At 43.1% G+C, this 17,181-nt stretch overlaps 1 protein-coding gene across 1 annotated transcript; it reads left to right on the forward strand.

Moving 5' to 3' along the window:
• The first annotated feature begins 485 nt into the window (after positions 1-485).
• Positions 486-14,944, forward strand: LOC132335852 (protein-glutamine gamma-glutamyltransferase 6-like). Its single transcript, XM_059862782.1, has 13 exons — positions 486-640; positions 3,337-3,510; positions 3,858-4,097; positions 4,604-4,722; positions 5,914-6,042; positions 7,264-7,441; positions 8,834-8,969; positions 9,353-9,456; positions 10,166-10,408; positions 10,940-11,266; positions 12,251-12,408; positions 14,026-14,159; positions 14,462-14,944. The coding sequence occupies exons 1-13, from the start codon at positions 634-636 to the stop codon at positions 14,613-14,615; spliced, it is 2,103 nt and encodes a 700-aa protein (XP_059718765.1). The 5' UTR covers positions 486-633; the 3' UTR covers positions 14,616-14,944.
• The last annotated feature ends 2,237 nt before the right edge of the window (positions 14,945-17,181 follow it).

A 17,181-nucleotide genomic window follows, 5' to 3' on the forward strand; every position in this document is an offset into this window, starting at 1 on the left:
AATGAGAATGAAGCATTATTACAATAATGTTGTGGGAAAGACAGAAGGAATTATATGCAGTAATGTGGAAGATTTTCAGATTCATGTATTAAAAAAAAAAAAGGGTGGGAAAAGCTACTGGCAGTAACACTAATTATTATAAATCTACTTGGATTACTCCTTGTCCCACACAGCTGTGCTGTACCATGGGTATATCAGTCTACACTTGCCCTCTGTACATATAGTCCCCAAAAACCTAAAATGACACAAACCAAACCATTAAGTTGCTTCTGTCTACTTAAGATAGTATTTCCTTCATTAAACCCAATTTTGGGTGCTTTCCTCTCTAAAATGCCAGAATACTGATTCTTGTCTTTCCTCAGTCCTTCACCAGTTTTACATAAGGATAATTGGATTCAAGATTGTGCAATTAAAGCAGTCATCAGTGGATGCTCACGTAGGATATCACTACAAAAACAGTAGCTACCAACCACAGGTCACACCCAGCTTGTATAAACTCCAGCCTAGGTAGCCAAGTCCAGTCCTGAGCCTTTCATTACTGGTGCTGCTGGAAGAGGATGTAGGATGTTCTTGCACACTTTTGTAACTGTACCCTGAGCTACGCACGAGGGTGGAAAAGAAGAAGGAATCCCTATGGCAGGTAAGTTCATCCAGCCTGATGGCTCCAGACATCCCTCTTCCAACCCAGATGAGCAATATTTGCTGAGGAAACAAGATAATTTACATCTAGCTGCTCTCTCAGGAACTTTGCTTTTTTAGGTTAAGTGTATTTATTGTCTTTTCTATTAGAAATTATTTTCTTTTTTTCTTTTATTATCATGAGTCTTGAACCTGTTTTTTTTTCCAGTAACACAAAAAAGTAGAGTAAGAAAATATTTTTCTATCATATCAGTTAACTGCTCTATTCAGTGCTTTTGCAGCCACCTAATTAACTATTGGCTAGTGGTGGGGGCATCAAACTGCTACATGGAAATCCCAGGCTCTAAGGCCAAGTGGAGTCTGGCCCCAGCCAGGTCCCTTGGTGGGCTCTGGGCTCCCAAGAGGGGCTCTGCCAGGAAAGTGCTGTTTGTCTGTCTGGGATTGCACTCTCTGTGCTCACTCTGATGCTGACTGTAAAGATCTCGAGTCAGACATGTGCACCATGGAATATCACACTCAGACTCCACAGTTTAGCCCAAACAGGATTTCCTGGTGGAGCTTCAGCTTTCAGTCAAAGGCAAAGAGAACCCTGTGTGCACCATGGTCAGCATCTTCAGCAGTGACCACCAGGCTTTTCCTTCTGAGTATGCTCCCAATGTCTGTCCATTACAGCATGGACACCCAAACACGTTTTTGGCCAACTGTACACTGAAAGAATTACAGAAAATAAGCTTTCCTCACAGGCACTGAAAGAGGAAAAAGAAATTATAAGATTGAAATTGAAACTGTGATGATCACAACAAGGATAAATTTGAGATTCACATGGAGAAATGACTGGCATCAAGCTTTACTGTGCTCTTGGCACATATATGGAACTTTTCTTTCTGATCTTCTGCACATTTTCTCTGGAAATGCCTGTGTAGCCATGAGCTTCACAAGGCACATCAAACTATTGATGCAGTAAATTGTTAGAGCCAACCAATGCTAGCCACTGCCTTCTTTACCTTTCCTGCTTCTGCTCACTTCCCCTCTTCCTCTGATGGACATCTTGTCCTTGCCTGTGACATTCCACTCTGACAGTCTTTAGCAGCACTGTTAGGTCCTGTAATATCAGAGCCTCACTAATATCATGGGTTGCCGTTAAACCCTCTATGCATGACATTTTTATTTACAAATGTGCAAAATGCTCTCAGTTTCCTGCATCCCTGCCCAGCTCAACCCGTGGTGCTCCCTGCCCTGCAGAGCCTGGGCACCCAGGATACACATGGATAAAGTGCAGCAAGGCAAACTGACTCCTTGCAAACCCTGACTCCAAGTGCCCTTCAGAAACACCTTCTAAGTCACCCTTAAATTAGAGGACTTGATATTAGGAATGATGCTTTCCATGGGTCCCGTTCAATTAAACGTGTTTAAGGCAGGAAAATGAAGTGATGATGCAAGCAACATGCTTTCCAGGCATTTCACACCATGTGACTCAAACATCACATTCCTGCCAATGGAATTTTGGTCTCCAGGTGACACATCTGAAGCAAGACCTTTAACTGAAAACACTCACACATGCTTATGCTCACAGACTAAAGGAAAGTCACTTGCTCCAGGCCTTTTCTGCCTAAGAAATGCACATTTCTTCCAAAAAAGCAGAAAAATTAGTACAATTGCACCTTTATCAAACCTTCACAGAGTATAACTTTGTGCTGCAAATGCAGCAGAAAACTGAAATCTCACCCTATTATTATAGTAGAAGCCTATAGATTCTCTCAGACATGAGCCCCTTTCTTGGTTCAGTGAAATGATGGAAATGCTTACAGCAGCATTATTCTGCACAGGGTTAACAAGCTCTACTCAGAGCAGGAGGTTTTCTTCACCTGAAACTCCTCTGGAATATCATACTGGGAAAGGGCACTTTCCAAACACCTGTTTTCATAGGGAAATCTCCATTTTTCTGCTCTTTGTTTGTTGTTGTGGGAATTTTTTAATTTATCAAGGAAAGAGAGAGCTTGAAGCTTTTGTAATCTGAGCTTCAGTGCCCCATTTTCAACATTGGGCAACCTATCATGATACAATAGAGCAAGCCATAGCACTGCCTCGAGATATGCCACTCCTCTGCTTGTAATCTTTCTCCAGCAGAGTGTGAATTAACACCCAGCTTCAAGCTACAAGACTGTAAATTAATTTAGATACAAGATACGTGAGAAGATAACGAGCAAGTTCCACACTGAAGATACCAACCTCCTAGCCATCATTGTCAGGCAGGGTTTCCAGAACCAGCCTTGCATTTCCTGAAGAGAGTTTTAATACTTCTTTCTGTAAATCTGTAAAACGTGATGGGAACTAGATATCACCACAGAAAAAGGGCAGGAACACGAGGAACAGAACAGTCTCTTCAGACTTTAACAAAGTCTTACCTAAACACAAAAGATTTTGATTTTTTGTTTAAATCAAAGATGAATTCTCTGAATTTTGGAATATTTTTTTTCTCTTCCTGAAAGAACCCTACAGAAATAGGTTCATCTTTTAGCTGTTTGTCTAACTCCCTGGCCTTTTTTCAATTTTTAATAACAATGGATTTTTCTTTGCTCCTATAGCACATAATGCCAGCTATATATAAATATAATAAAATTAGTACATTAGACACAATGAAAGGTGTTCAAGTCTGAAGGAAAATGTTTTAAATTAACATATCTTGTGTCTTTCTAGCCATAAAAATAGGAAAAGTCAACTGGCAATCCAAACTAAATAAAGCTGCACACCACACCTCTGATTACAGCAGCACAGAACTCATCTTGAGGAGGGGGCAGCCCTTCAACATCTCTCTGAACCTCAAAACAACAGTGCAGTCTTGGGACAACTTCACCTTTATTGCAAGCACAGGTAATCTCCCCATGGCAGTCATCTCACATCCAGGCTATTCCAGCTGCAAAATACTTGTGCCTTAAGGTCTACATGGCCCATTCTTGAAACATTAAGGTTTGCCCTGTTCCACTCAGGATTCCTGGCCCTTTTAGGCTCAGGAGTTCCCATTTTAAAGTTTGATTTATACCTTAAGGCAAGAGACAGTGAATAATTCAAAGGAAGGCAGGAGCCATCCTCATTTCCACACCAAGGCTGTATCTCTGCTCCTAAGGACATCCCTGCAGCACTGCATGTTATCTCCATCCCATAATTCACCCCTACCTCCCACAAACCACCATCCCCAGCTCATCCACTCCCTCTGGCAGGACCATCTCCAGCAGAATCCCAGCAGACCAAGGCCATATTTGGCCTTTCTGAGGAGGGAGCCAGTGGCTGGAGGGCAAGCCAAGAGCCCAGCGAGCCTCGCTGCCTGAACCTCTCCATCCTCAGCCCAGCCGACGCCGTCATCGGGCGATACAAACTCCAGCTCGAGATCCTTGCTGGGAACAAGCTCTCCTCCAAAGTCCTGGGCCAGTTTGTGCTGCTCTTCAATCCCTGGTGCCCAGGTATGCTCTGAACCTCCAAATAACTCGTTGTCTCAGCCAGGAAACCTGGGTGTCACAGTAAAGTCTGTGCCTGACACTCACAGCTACAGAAAGTTGGTTTTTTGCTTAACACCAAGGATTGAGTTTTTGTCCCTTTTTCACTGTTGAAAGGCTTCGAAGACCCAGACTCTTGCTTGTAGGATAAGAAATCAAAGGGAGTAAATATTGCAAATATTCATTCTAGAATTTTTTTCCTCTGATTTTTCCTCTGATTCTTGCATTCAGCTGTCAAGCAAGTAACAAGTACCAGTAAGATACATCCTGTGCTTACTGCAGGGTCAGTTCCCCTGAAAGGAATTTTATGCTTATTTTACTCACTCTCTAAATGGTTACAGAGGTGTAGCAGAGAGTCTTAAGCCTGAATGCATGGGCAGTCTCACCTGATCCCTAGAACTGCCCTCTATTTGAGATTTTCAGTTAGAGCAAGACCATTTCCTTCCAGCCATCATGTCTCATTCTGCTTGCAGATGATGATGTCTACATGGCTAATGAAAAGGAGAGGCAGGAGTATGTCCTGAATGACAGTGGAATCATATTTCAGGGAGTGGAGAAAGATATTCAAGAAGAAGCTTGGAACTATGGACAGGTAAAGAGCACCACCTCTTTCAGAACTGTCAAAATAAGAGTAGTGGGTAAATAGGGTCTTGAGGAGAAAAAGTCATTCTCTCATAGTATAAGAGTTCAATATTCCTCACTTCAGATTTTCTTGCAAATATGTATCTCATTTACATTACATTACAGACAGCAGCATCAGGATCATTTCCCTGTGTGGCATATGCTCATACAGAAATAAAAGAAACAAAGCATAATTTTAGGCAAAAGTTTTCTTTTGCCTGTTAAACAAACTGGTAAAACTGTATTCGAGGTTTTTTGACCCTTGTAGAGAGCAAAGAAGGCCACTGGGTATTGCAAAGCCAGTGCATGTAAATATTTTTGCAATATTCAGCAGTGTTCAGCAATGGGGCAGAATGGGACAGAAGACCCTAAAAGGATACCCCAAATGTACTCAAATGAAACAACTCCTGTTGGAATGTCTGAAAAGCAGTTTGGCCCTCCAAATGTGACCACTGACTGACAGTCAGAACTACAGCCCACCTCCAGCCACACAGCCATCCTGCCACTGCCCAGGCCAGCCAGGACCATCCCTGGCCACTTATGCCCTCCAACTGCTCCAGCATTTGCAGAGAGCATTTCTATTGATCCTCCTGATCCCGTGGCTGCTTCTACATTTATAAATGAACAAGGCCAGAGTTCCTTTCTGTCTCAGAGGTCAAGGGCCATCCTTGCCTGGCCACATCCATCCAGCCAAGCACTGGGGCATTCTCTGGCCCCAAGCAGTGCCTTGGTGACCCTTATCCACAATAACTATTTTTGTGGGTTTCTTTCAGATCAGATCACCTGATTTGAGGTGGAGGCAGCCCATGAGAGCAAAGCTTTCATAACAGACAGGTGCCTGAAGGAGCAGGGCAGGATGTGGGAGGGTGTGACTCCTGCTGAGCCCAACCCACAGTGGTCTTGTCTGTGCCACCAGGCCACGTAATGTCCTCGTGAGTGCCAGTGGCCACAGCCCACACTGTGCTCAGACATCTTTAAAACACTATGGAGAGTTGGCAGCTTAATGGTTATGTTTTCTTCTTGGCCTGATTTTCTCTAACAGTACAGAAAACTCCTCTATTCCCATCTTCCTCCCATGCTCAGAGAAGGAAACTAGGTGGGGAGTTTATCCTTGGGTTTGCTTATGAAATCAGCCTTAATAGATTGCTTGTTTTGATTCCAGTTTGAAGAGGACATCCTGGATATCTCTCTGGCTGTTCTGGACCGGAGCCTGAAGCACCGTGAGGACCCAGCTGTGGATGTGTCCCAGAGGAACAGCCCTGTCTATGTCAGCAGGGTTATCAGTGCCACGGTAAAGTCACCCAGCACTTAGACCTACCAACAAAACCCCAACCCACACTCACCATTCAGCATGGACTCCTCAGTGTTTTATAGGTGCAGCCAAGCAGAAAATAGCTACAAAATAGGTAAAATGGAGATTTATTCTTCTGCCCAAAAGTTTGCTCATGACTGAAGGAACATTTCCAAGAACTTCTGAGGAACATTGAACCTCACATGTATTTTCCTGACAGATTTTCAGTCCATTAGAGCTTTTCACTACTTTGGAAAGCCTTTGTCTATTCTGAAATCACTTGCTAAATTTTTCAAACACCAAGAGAAGCACAAAATATTTTGGAAAACCAGTGCTGGTTCAGCTGCATTTAATGTCTGAATTTAGCATTCTTTACTTAAGAGATATTCATTCAGTGAGGTTGTTACCATTTCCTGCAACAAATAGTTACAACTCCTCCTCACAAACGCGTAAATGCACAACTAGGCAGCTGAAAAGTTTTCTATTTTATAAGTAATACCTGCCTCACCACATCTCTTGTGGTGAGGCAGGTATTACTTATAAAATAGAAGTATCAGTTATAAACTCCTCCTTTATAACTGATATTTTTCAGCCTTTTGTACAGCACTCACTTTAGGCATTCTCAGCTTCAATATAAAGTAAATAACTCTACTCAGATATACAACATTACTATTAACTACAAATAATTAAGGAAAAATATTAAAAATAACTTGCTGCATCCTGTACCACCACACTTAAACAGGGCTCTACCATGGATGTGTACAAATATATGCAACCACATCTAACAAGTTTGGGCAAGCTGTAAGTACTATCTGCACATTTGCAACAAATGCACATTCAGAGAAAAGATGGATTTCTCAAGGCTACCATAAATCACTTGAGAATGTGAAGCAGCACAAATGCACAGTCTAGCAGAGTAATGACATACAAGGAGGTGACATCAATAGATGAAACAGAGAAATGTCAACAGGTGTCAGTCAGTACATTTGGGACAACTTGGACTGAAAACAAGGCAGTTTTGAATCACCAGATTCCACAATCTGGTCTGGGTTTGGCCCAGTGGTGGCCTTTGAGCAGACAAAACTTTATCTAAAATTCAAATGCTCTGTCCCACCACCCAGTCAACGAGAACAGTGCTACCCTCGCAGAGTCACCTCTAACCATTTCCCTCTCTCTTTTCCTGTAAACACTTCCACTCTCTCACGAGAGGGACTCTTTCAGGTGAACAGCAACGACGAGAAGGGAGTGGTGGAAGGGAAGTGGAGCGGGAGGTTCCGCTCAGGAACGAACCCCCTGCGCTGGAGCGGCAGCGTGACCATCCTGCGCCGCTGGCAGCGCGCCCGCTACCGCCCCGTGCGCTACGGCCAGTGCTGGGTCTTTGCGGGAGTCACCTGCACAGGTACGCTGGCACAGGTGGAAATGACACCAGAGAGGCGGCCTCTCGGCTTTGCTGTGCTTGAAATGGCTCTCGAGGTATCAAAAAGTCATTTTTCCAGCCCCGCAACCAAAGAAGTTGAGATTCCTCAGCTCTGCTTTTCAGGGTTGTTTATTTTCTCTTATCTGTTCCGTTCTCTCTCTGCCCTGCTGAGATCTGTCTGGCAGGTCAGTTTGTGGCACAGCCCCTGCCCTTGGGGTGGTGTTGGCTTTTTATACTAAGAACTACAAGTCCTTTATTTACAATAATTTCCCAATACCTATCACCTCTGTTAGACAGTCTGTCTCTACTCTAAACCAATCCAGAAGTGTCACCATCCCAGCAGAAGATGGAGGACAGGACACACCCAGATTCCTCCATCTTGCTTCTTGAACCCCCATTCTAAATTCCCAAAATTCTACTTTTTCACCCTGTGACAAAATAACTCTCATTCTACTCAAACTCTTGTGGCTTGTAAATCTTCACACAAAGTTGGTAATTGTTTCCATGGGCTAAAATCAAAGGTACAGGTGGTTTTGACTCCATGCCAAGGTCTCTGAGCCCCTTGCCAGGGTCTTCAGTCCTCCAGAGGAATGTCCTGGGTTCTGACAGCAGCTCACTACGAGTTCTGCAGGCTGAACTTTGTGACAATTGTGTTCAAGCTGTTTCAGCTCTGACAGGGAGAGCGAGGAACCTCTGCTCTCTGTGTGTGAAGGGTTAATCCTTCAGTTTACAGGTTGTAATAATGCATGCCAGCTTTGTGAGTAAACAAAAACCAAAGGGATTTTCCACGCTGGGTTGGTGAAAAGAGCAAGGTTTCTTGTTTCAAAGCTAGGATTCAAAGAAAACCAGCACTCTTTTAAGTCCATCTTCTCACACTGCCAGTTTTCTACTGCTGTATCTTACCAGCTAGTGACAAGAGCAAGTCACAATTCTGAGGACCTGTAAAGAGAGCTGCAAATCAGGAAAACCATTTCATCCAAGCATTGTCCAGTCACTGCTGCTCTGAGACACAAGAACCTCTCTGGGGAAAATACAAAGGAAAATTAAGAGATGTACCTCTGTAAGTGGAAAAAGAAACAAGGAACAAACAGAGGGAAAATGGGAGAGAGAAGAGGATGAAGGATCAAAGATTAAAATAAATGGGTGAACCAAACTCTTATTAAAAAGGACATGACAGCTAAGAATGTCATGTCAGTGGAAGTGTCTTTTAAGCAATTTTGCACAATGACTGTGACTTGCATCATAGCTGGAGGGAAATTTCTGAGGGCTTGTTTCAACCCTGAAAACATACACTAAACTGTGTGACCAAGAAAAAAACTTTCTATATGTCTGCAAAATAGGTTTACAGAGCTTTTATGGCATTCTGTATTTCAGTACTGAGATGCTTGGGAATACCGACTCGTGTTATTACAAACTTCAACTCTGCCCATGACAAGAACCTAAATCTGAGTATTGATAAGTACATTGATGTGTCTGGAAACAACCTGCACTTGAGTGAAGACAGTGTGTGGTAAATATACATATTTCTTTAATATTTCTTCCATTATATTCCCCACTAATTAAAATATCTAGAATCATGCTCCTGAGAAACAACCCCGACCTCATGCTCCCAGTGATATAAAACTCCACACCAGACCTTTGGCTTTTTGTTCAGGAATGTCCAATATTGAATTATTGACTCTGAAATGAAGTATTTTCCTTTTAATATTTATTTTTCATAACATCTCAACCTTTCTCAGAGGTATAACACAAAAAGCTGGCAAAAAAGGGGAAGGAGGACTCATGAAAGGAGGACAGCAGCTTCTCTCTCCACAGTGGAGTTTTCATTCACTCAAATAGGATTATTTCTTGCATTGTACAAATCTGATATTCTGCATTCTACCTCCCTTGTAGGAATTTCCACGTCTGGAATGAAAGCTGGTTCGTTAGAAGAGACCTAGGCTCTTTTTATGATGGATGGCAGGTTCTGGATGCAACACCCCAGGAAAAAAGCAAAGGTAACACTGTTGTAAATATAAAAACCTGTAGATAATGTTACTCCTAAAGATTACCAGGAGTAAAAAATTGAAATTTGAAATTACCAAAAATTTCAGGACAATTCTTTTCTATATATCCCCTGCAGATGTAGCATTAATTTGGGTGCACAAGAAAAGCAATACCCACATCAATCTCCAGTAAAGAGCTTTTCTGTCAGCCTCTGAATTGCTGACCAGCATAACAATTCTTTCTTTTTTCATTTCAATTCTCTGCCTCCACAAAAGCCAGCACATCTTAAGTTCACTTATCTCACCTTTGCTTGTCTTAGCTCCTCACATCACACAATCCCATTCCTCACTACCAGGTTTAACAAATTCAGGTTCCTGGCTCTTCTCAATGCACACCCAGCCCTGCTGATTCCCATCTCTCAAGTCTGACTGTACTTCTGAGTCCTCTCCTTTCACCTGACAGCTTTGCATGCAGCCTTTGGTGGGTGAGACCATTTCTCATGGCACACATCACCAGAAGCTTTAGCTCTGCCCACCAGCCTCCTCTGCAGCCCCACCTTGTGATACAAAGTGCACGTGGAATCTCTGGGCACGCTGTTACCACACCACACAGACATGAAAACAGTGTACTTGACCCAAATGTGTCTTTGGAGTGGCTGCCTCTCCCTCCTGCTGTCAGCACGAGGATTTATGTTGTTCAACTTCTCCCTCTCTAATACAGGCATCTATCAGTGTGGTCCTGCCTCCACCAGAGCCATTAAGGAAGGGGATGTGAACCTGGATTATGACAGCCCATTTGTGTTTGCAGCAGTGAATGCTGACTGTGTTACTTGGATTCGCTACAGCAAGAAAAGAAAAGAGAGAGTTTATTCTGATACCAGGAAGATTGGAAAATTTATCAGCACCAAAGCAGTGGGCACCAACTCCCGTGTGGATGTCACTGCTAATTACAAATATCCAGAAGGTAAAGTCTTTATTACAATGGTTTTGCCACTGATGTGAAAAGAATTAAGGCCTTTGTTGGACTGAGTACTGACTAAACTTCTTTACTTCTAGAGCCAAGTAATTGTGAATTTTCAAAGTCTTAGAGCTCCTTACCTGCTGATATTGATTCAATTGAAACAAAAGCCATTCTGGAGAGCTGTCTGGGGAGAATTTCTGCAAAAGGTTTTCATCCTCTCAGTTTCAGAGGAGATGGCAGCTGCTCCACCTTATGCAGAGCTGAGCTCTCCCAGAATTACTTTTCCACTGCCCACAGCTTCTAAGGGGTGCCCATGAACAGCCACCTGCAGCTGGTGGCAGGTTTTGCTTTCCAGCCTTCATGGCCAGGTACATTCATTTGCTTTTGTGCCAAAATTCACATTAGGGTTAGACCTCACTATTTCCTCTTGAGTGTCTTTGCCCTTCTCAGCTTCCCTGGATGTCTGAGATCAGCCGTGGCTCCACTGCACCAGACCCTGTACATGAACTCTGACCTTGGTACCTTTCAATGCAGGATCCTTGAAAGAAAGGCAGGTGTACAAGAAAGCACTGAAGCTGCTTGGTGTGAAAAGACCTGGGAAAAGAAGCAAAATTCCAAGACCCAGAGGGCGATTTTCAAGGGCACAGCCTGCACAAACCCCCAGCATCTCAGGGAAGCTGCTCCTTGATGCATCTCCTGTGGTTGGCCAGGACATCCTCCTTACCCTGACACTGAAAAACTTGATCTCAGATTTTAAGAACATAAAGGTTAAACTGAAGGCTTCAGCCATTCTCTACACCAGAAAACCCAAGGCAGAGATTTTGCAGTTGCATAGGTCTGTTAAACTTGGATCTGAAGAAGGTAATTTTCATTTTATTACAACTTTTATTACTGACAATACATAGTTTTGGGTTGTGGTCAGATCACATGAAAATAAGGAGTGGCTCATGAAGTGCATGACCTGCAAACAGTTGTAGGTCAAGGCCATTCAGGGGAAAAGAAAGACACATATTTTCCCTGTCTTCAGCATTTGCTTTCAGGCACTGACAAAAAGGAGACCGAGCAAGGTGACCTTTTGTCTGACCCAGCACAGCCACTGTTGTCCTACATTATGACCTTTTTTGCTAAGAGAGAACAATTAAGAGACATAGGCTGGAGAACAGTGAGATGCTGGCTCCCTCTAAGCAAAGCACAAAGACAGATTAAGGAAAAACAAGCCTACAACTTTCACAGCAGCACAACAGAAACCACCAACTGCAGGAAGAGCTGTGCCACCGGCAGAGAGAGGTCTCTGCCCTGCTTTTAGAGGGACAGTGCTGAAAAACGAGAGGCAGCACAGATGGACAGAGCTACCCTCTCAAACTAATACATGACACATTAGAACCCATTCCAGAGCTCCAGCAGAACTCTTTTTCTCACTATACTGAGTTCCATTGCCTTCCTCACTGGCACAGAAACTCTGATTGTGCAAGGCAGAGGCTGAACAGCTGCATCTGCAAGGGCATCTCAACCAACCCACCTTCTGCCCTCTGCCCTCTTTGCAAGGAATGAGCAATAAACCCCAGCTTCAGATAAATGAAAAAAAAAAAAAAAACCACCAGCAGGTATTGCCACATCCATCCATCCTCAGATCTGTCCAGGTACCAAACTGTACCTGATCATTTAGTGCTTTATGTAAATGTAAGCAGAAGTCACCCATGAGCATCATTCCTGTCTGTTGGTGTCAACACTCACAAATGTGCAGCCCCAGGGTGGTAAGAGAATTACTCCTTAAAACACAGATATCTTACAGATAGCTGATAGAAAAAAGAAGAGAGGGAAATTTTGGTTTTGCTTCCATTACAGTGAAAGAGATTTCTTTCAAGATCTCCTACTCCCAGTACAAAAACTCTCTGATGGATGACAGGAAGATCCTTGTGACTGCTGTGTGCCAGATCAAACGGGGAGCCTCACTTCTGGTTGAGAAGGATATTGTGCTCCAGGATCCTTTTCTCACCATCAAGGTAAAAGCTTGTCCCCTCTGTGACCCTTGACAGATGTGCTGAGAAGCAGCAACTGGAATTCCTACCCCATCTATTCCTCATGGGAGGGAGTATGGGAAGTGAAATCATGCCTGATCTTGTTGCTGCAGTAATAGGCCATATGATACAAATGATATGAAATGCACTAAAAAAAGGAAAATCTTTCCATGGCAAAGCTGTGCTGGGGTATTCTTGCCAGTGCTTGTTAACGTGGCACTGATAAAGTTCTCAGTCTTACAACAGTTACAAGTTTACCTAAGGATGGACAGGCAGACCAGACAGAGAAAGAAATCTCCTCTATACTTAGACCTCCCCTTCTGTTAGAAATGTCTGATCAATATCTTCCAGTTTATTTAGGAAGACTGATTTTTACCAAAGACACCTTCACCTGGGGCTGTGAGTCTCTCTATTACCAATATTCAAAGAAAGTTCTTTAACTGTATCATGATAAATGTCACTTTTCACCTTCTGCAGCACTTCCCAAATGATTGATTAGAACTGGAGGCTTTCTCTTTTTCCCACTTTTAACTTTCTTTTGACAAATGTTGTACAATGAATAAAAAGCAGTTCTTAGCCTACAGGAAAGATCCTACACTATGTTTGCCCAGGGACAGTCCTGGCTTTGCATGGCCCATCACATCCACATAAACAAGCTGAACTGGTTTTGGACAGCAGATTTAAATGCTGCATAACTCATGGGATCAAATGCTATCTGCTCATCTTACTGTAAATAACATAGAGGGAACATGGTAATGTGCAGAGTCCTCCAGGCCCTCCAGACTAGATTAGCTGTCCCAAACCACTCTGTCAGTAGCAGACAAGAAAAGCAAGGTCACACACAGGAGTAAGAAGGGTGGTTTTTTGCAGGTCTGGCAATTTCTGAACACCACACTAGTGAGACTTTGGTAAAAGTCTCTGTGCTGTGTCATACAAATAACAGAGCCAGTTTATGTAGGGCAGGCACCTGAATTAAATGACTTCAAGTCAGTGATCAAGTGTTAAGAACCATTTATGTTTCTGTTGATTGAAACTTCCCTATAAATGTGGAGACAGTATTAGAGAAATGCCTTTGTGCTGATGGACCTCTCAATGATGTTACCTAATATTTCATTATTTACAAATATACACCAGATATACCAATTCCACATTATCTCAGCCAAAATAAGGTAATGAATATGTTTATTTGCTAATTTGCATTCTTTTCCCTGAGACACCACAATTTACCTCTGTCTCACACCTCCCACCTTCTCCAATCCCAGACCTTTCATTTAGCCTAGTTAAAGCTAATTTAAGGTGCCTGCAGTAGTTAACCATGTATGCCAGTGCTTGTATTCTCACTCTGATGAGCACCATGTTATACAAGAAACCATGCACTGACCTAGTTAAAAAAGGGACTAAATGGTAGATTCTGCAGCAGTTTGCTGATTCTTAGCCACACTCATTCAAGGCTGAGCTCTGTTGCCCAGAACTATGCACATGAGTTAATTCCTGGCTCCCTCCTGCCCAGGTGATCCTAAGGGTGAGTGGTTTGCAATGGGAGTGAAAGGACAAAAGCATCAGGAAGACACAAGGCTGATGCAGAATGTTTTCTCTCTGTAGGTCCTGGGTGCAGCTGTGGTACACAAGCCTGTCAATGTGGAGGTCACATTTACCAACCCCCTGTCTGAGGAGGTGACAGACTGTGTCCTGAGAGCTGAGGGCAGTGGCCTGCTCAAAGAGCAGCTCCGAATCTGGTACGTAAACACTCCAGGCTGGCCACTTGTTCACTCTGGGGGGAAATCTGGAGGACCAGTGGGGTTTTTAAATGATTCTGTCAGCCTCATGATTTCATTTGCACCAGCCTTGGACAAAATGCCACCATGTCAGTACTCTCCATACAGCAGATGGAATTTTTGCACCACTTTTGCCAAGATTTGAATTACAGAATGCTCAGGGAGAGGAGAGATGGCACACAGCCTTAAATTTGGGTACTCAGAGGAATACCTAGCAAGAATTTTTCAGCTGCTTTAGCTTACAAATGCATTCTCTCTTTCAGTGTGGAAAGAATGGCCCCCATGGAGACTTCAACAGTGGAATTTGAAATCATTCCCTACAGGAGTGGCACCAGGCAGCTTCAGGTGGACTTGGTTTGCACCCACTTTTCAGACATTAAGGGGTTTGTGATGCTTCATGTGGCTCCTACTCAGTGATATAACCTGCACAACAGTTCAGTTTTGCCTGTTTATGAGGCTGGTGCAGTGTTCATGCATTCTTATGACTGGAAGCACAGAAATGCAAATTACTCAGCCAAAATAAAGTGATGTAATATGGACAGAAATTAATAAAAAGGTACCAGAGACTATACTGTAAAGACAGTGTCACCTTTATCACTCTCTAGCCTGTCTTATGGGCCTTCACACACACAATTACTGGTGGGAATCATTATATAATTAAACTTGAAGGAGAGGATCAAGTGTGATGGTGTGCAGCATTAGAGCCTGTAGTAATAATAGCAGCTGGATTTCCAAGGAACATCATTTAAAACCACTGGTTTTATAAGCTTCCTGGAATGCAATTTAATTACCACAGAATAATAAAATGGTTTGAGTTGGAAGCAGTCTTAGAGCTCATCTTGTTTCAGCTGCCTGCCATGGGCAGGAACACCTTCACTATCCCAGGCTGCTCAGAGCCCCATCCAACCTGACACTTTCAGGGATGGAGCAGCCACAGCTTCTCTGGGCACCCTGTGCCAGGGCCTCACCACCCTCTCAGGGAAGATTTCCTTTCTAATATCCAATCTAAACCTACCCTCCTACAGCTTAAGGCCAGTCCCTTGTGCCCTATACCCTTGTGAAAAGTCCCTCTCCAGCCTCCTTGTAAGCCCCTTTTAGGCACTGGAAGGAACTATAAGGTGTCCCTGAAACCCTCATTTTTCCAGGCTTTCATCCACTAAATATGTTTTATTCAGTACAAGCCAAATTACTATCCAAACAGCTGACATAATTAAATTCTAGAATTAAATGTATCATTTATCATCCTATTGCTAGACGGGAAAATACAGCAATAAGATATGGCAGTGCTACAACAGAACTCTCTTCTCATGACTGGAAAAATGAGAAAGTAGAAAAAGGAGGACATCAGCAAGACCTACAAAAATTCACAATTAACAGTCACTCCTACTCGTACCACAAAGCTGCTGAAAGCAGATCATCATTCATGAGGGAGGCATTGTGCCACCCATATCTAAATCCCTAATGTGTCCATTCACTCCTTGCAAAGTTAACAAGCCAATCTAGCAAAGATCTGAATGCTCCTACAGACAATTTGACTTTTTCCTCCTGACAGTCAGTGCTGCCCAGCAATGCAGGACCAGCTCCCCCCAGAATGTCCCATGCACACAAACTGACCCTGGGACACTGATTAAACTGAGGACTCATTTAAATATTTCTTTGATTTAAAGCCAGCAAAATCTTCAAAACATGTAAAGTCCTATTTTATGACATCAATTACAATATTTTGCCACCCACACATATACTTAAAGTGGATGTGGAAGCTTGGTAAAACTAGTCAGCCCAGAGAGACTGGAATGAAGGTTGAAAAGGACACACACACACATACACACAGGAATTCAGATTTCTCCAGGCAAAGGAGAGGGGAATAGGTAGCTCTGCACCTATCAATTAAGTCTTGCAGGATCTTGGAGAGTCAGGGTGTGCAATCCTCCACTAGCCTCAGAAAAGCCTTGAGGTAGTGATGGTATTTCAGAGAATCTCATTAAATCTCACAAGAATGCAGACTGACATTACATTTAACACACAATACAGCCAAAACATTCAAATTCCTTCAGTATTCCCTCTTAAACATAATCCAGGCAATTATTTCAGACAGTGTTTGTCCCAGGAGGTTGGAATGACCTCATCCTCATTAACTACCTGTAGAGGAAGGCTGCAGCTCAAAGGGAAGCCGGCGCTGCAGAGCCTGAGCCAAGTTCCAGGCTTTGCAACACTCTGGTTTTCACAGTGTCAGCATTTTCACCTGCCCTCAGCAACCACACCCAGCTCAGTTTGAGTGTGAAAATGCAGATCTGGCCAGTGCCATGCCAGAGAAACACATTCTTCCTGCATGAGACACAGACAACTGTTCAATTATGCTAATGATTATTACAGAGAAAAACACCTAAGTGCCCGAGGCAGGATTTAAACTGCCTTTGTCAAACCTACAATCTTTACACAGCCCTTGGTCAGAAGGCAGTGGGAGTTGGGGTGTAAAATATGGCTAATTGTCAGTATTTTCCTTTATAAATATGCAGTTTAAATAAGAGCATGCCCAAGAGGCTGACCCAGCCAGCCCTCATTCCAGTCTGACCACTCCAAAAAAAATCCAATGAGCACTCACTGATATGACACATTCATAACCATGAATTGGTCTTGAAACACACTGAAATCAGCCTCCAGGGTAGTGAATGTTTCTCCCCATCATTCTGTTCTTCTAAGTTTCTAGATTCAGATTAAAAAAAAAAAAAAAAAAATCAACCAGAAATAGCCAAAGTTGCTGGTTTCAAATCACATTGCTCTGCCACCAAAGCCTCACTGCTTTACCTCTTGGTCTGTCCTTCTCCTGTACTGAATGTGGAGGGCACTGCTCACTGTCAAAGATAAAACCAAAGGCACAGTGTAAGCATTTCTGGTTGCTCTAAAGCAACAAGAAATTCCTCTCAAAATAAAAATTCTTATCTAATTCATGGGTATGCCACATCAAAGCTGGAAATGTAGACAC

This window comes from Haemorhous mexicanus, chromosome 18 (genome assembly GCF_027477595.1).
Source record: "Haemorhous mexicanus isolate bHaeMex1 chromosome 18, bHaeMex1.pri, whole genome shotgun sequence".
NCBI classification, from domain to species: Eukaryota; Metazoa; Chordata; class Aves; order Passeriformes; family Fringillidae; genus Haemorhous; species Haemorhous mexicanus.

What these genes read in the sequence shown, in the direction of transcription:
- LOC132335852 (XM_059862782.1), top strand. An exon ending in AAGCTTGGAACTATGGACAG is followed by an intron (nt 4,723 to 5,913) that starts GTAAAGAGCACC and finishes TTTTGATTCCAG; the next exon opens with TTTGAAGAGGACATCCTGGA. An exon ending in ATCCTTTTCTCACCATCAAG is followed by an intron (nt 12,409 to 14,025) that starts GTAAAAGCTTGT and finishes TTCTCTCTGTAG; the next exon opens with GTCCTGGGTGCAGCTGTGGT.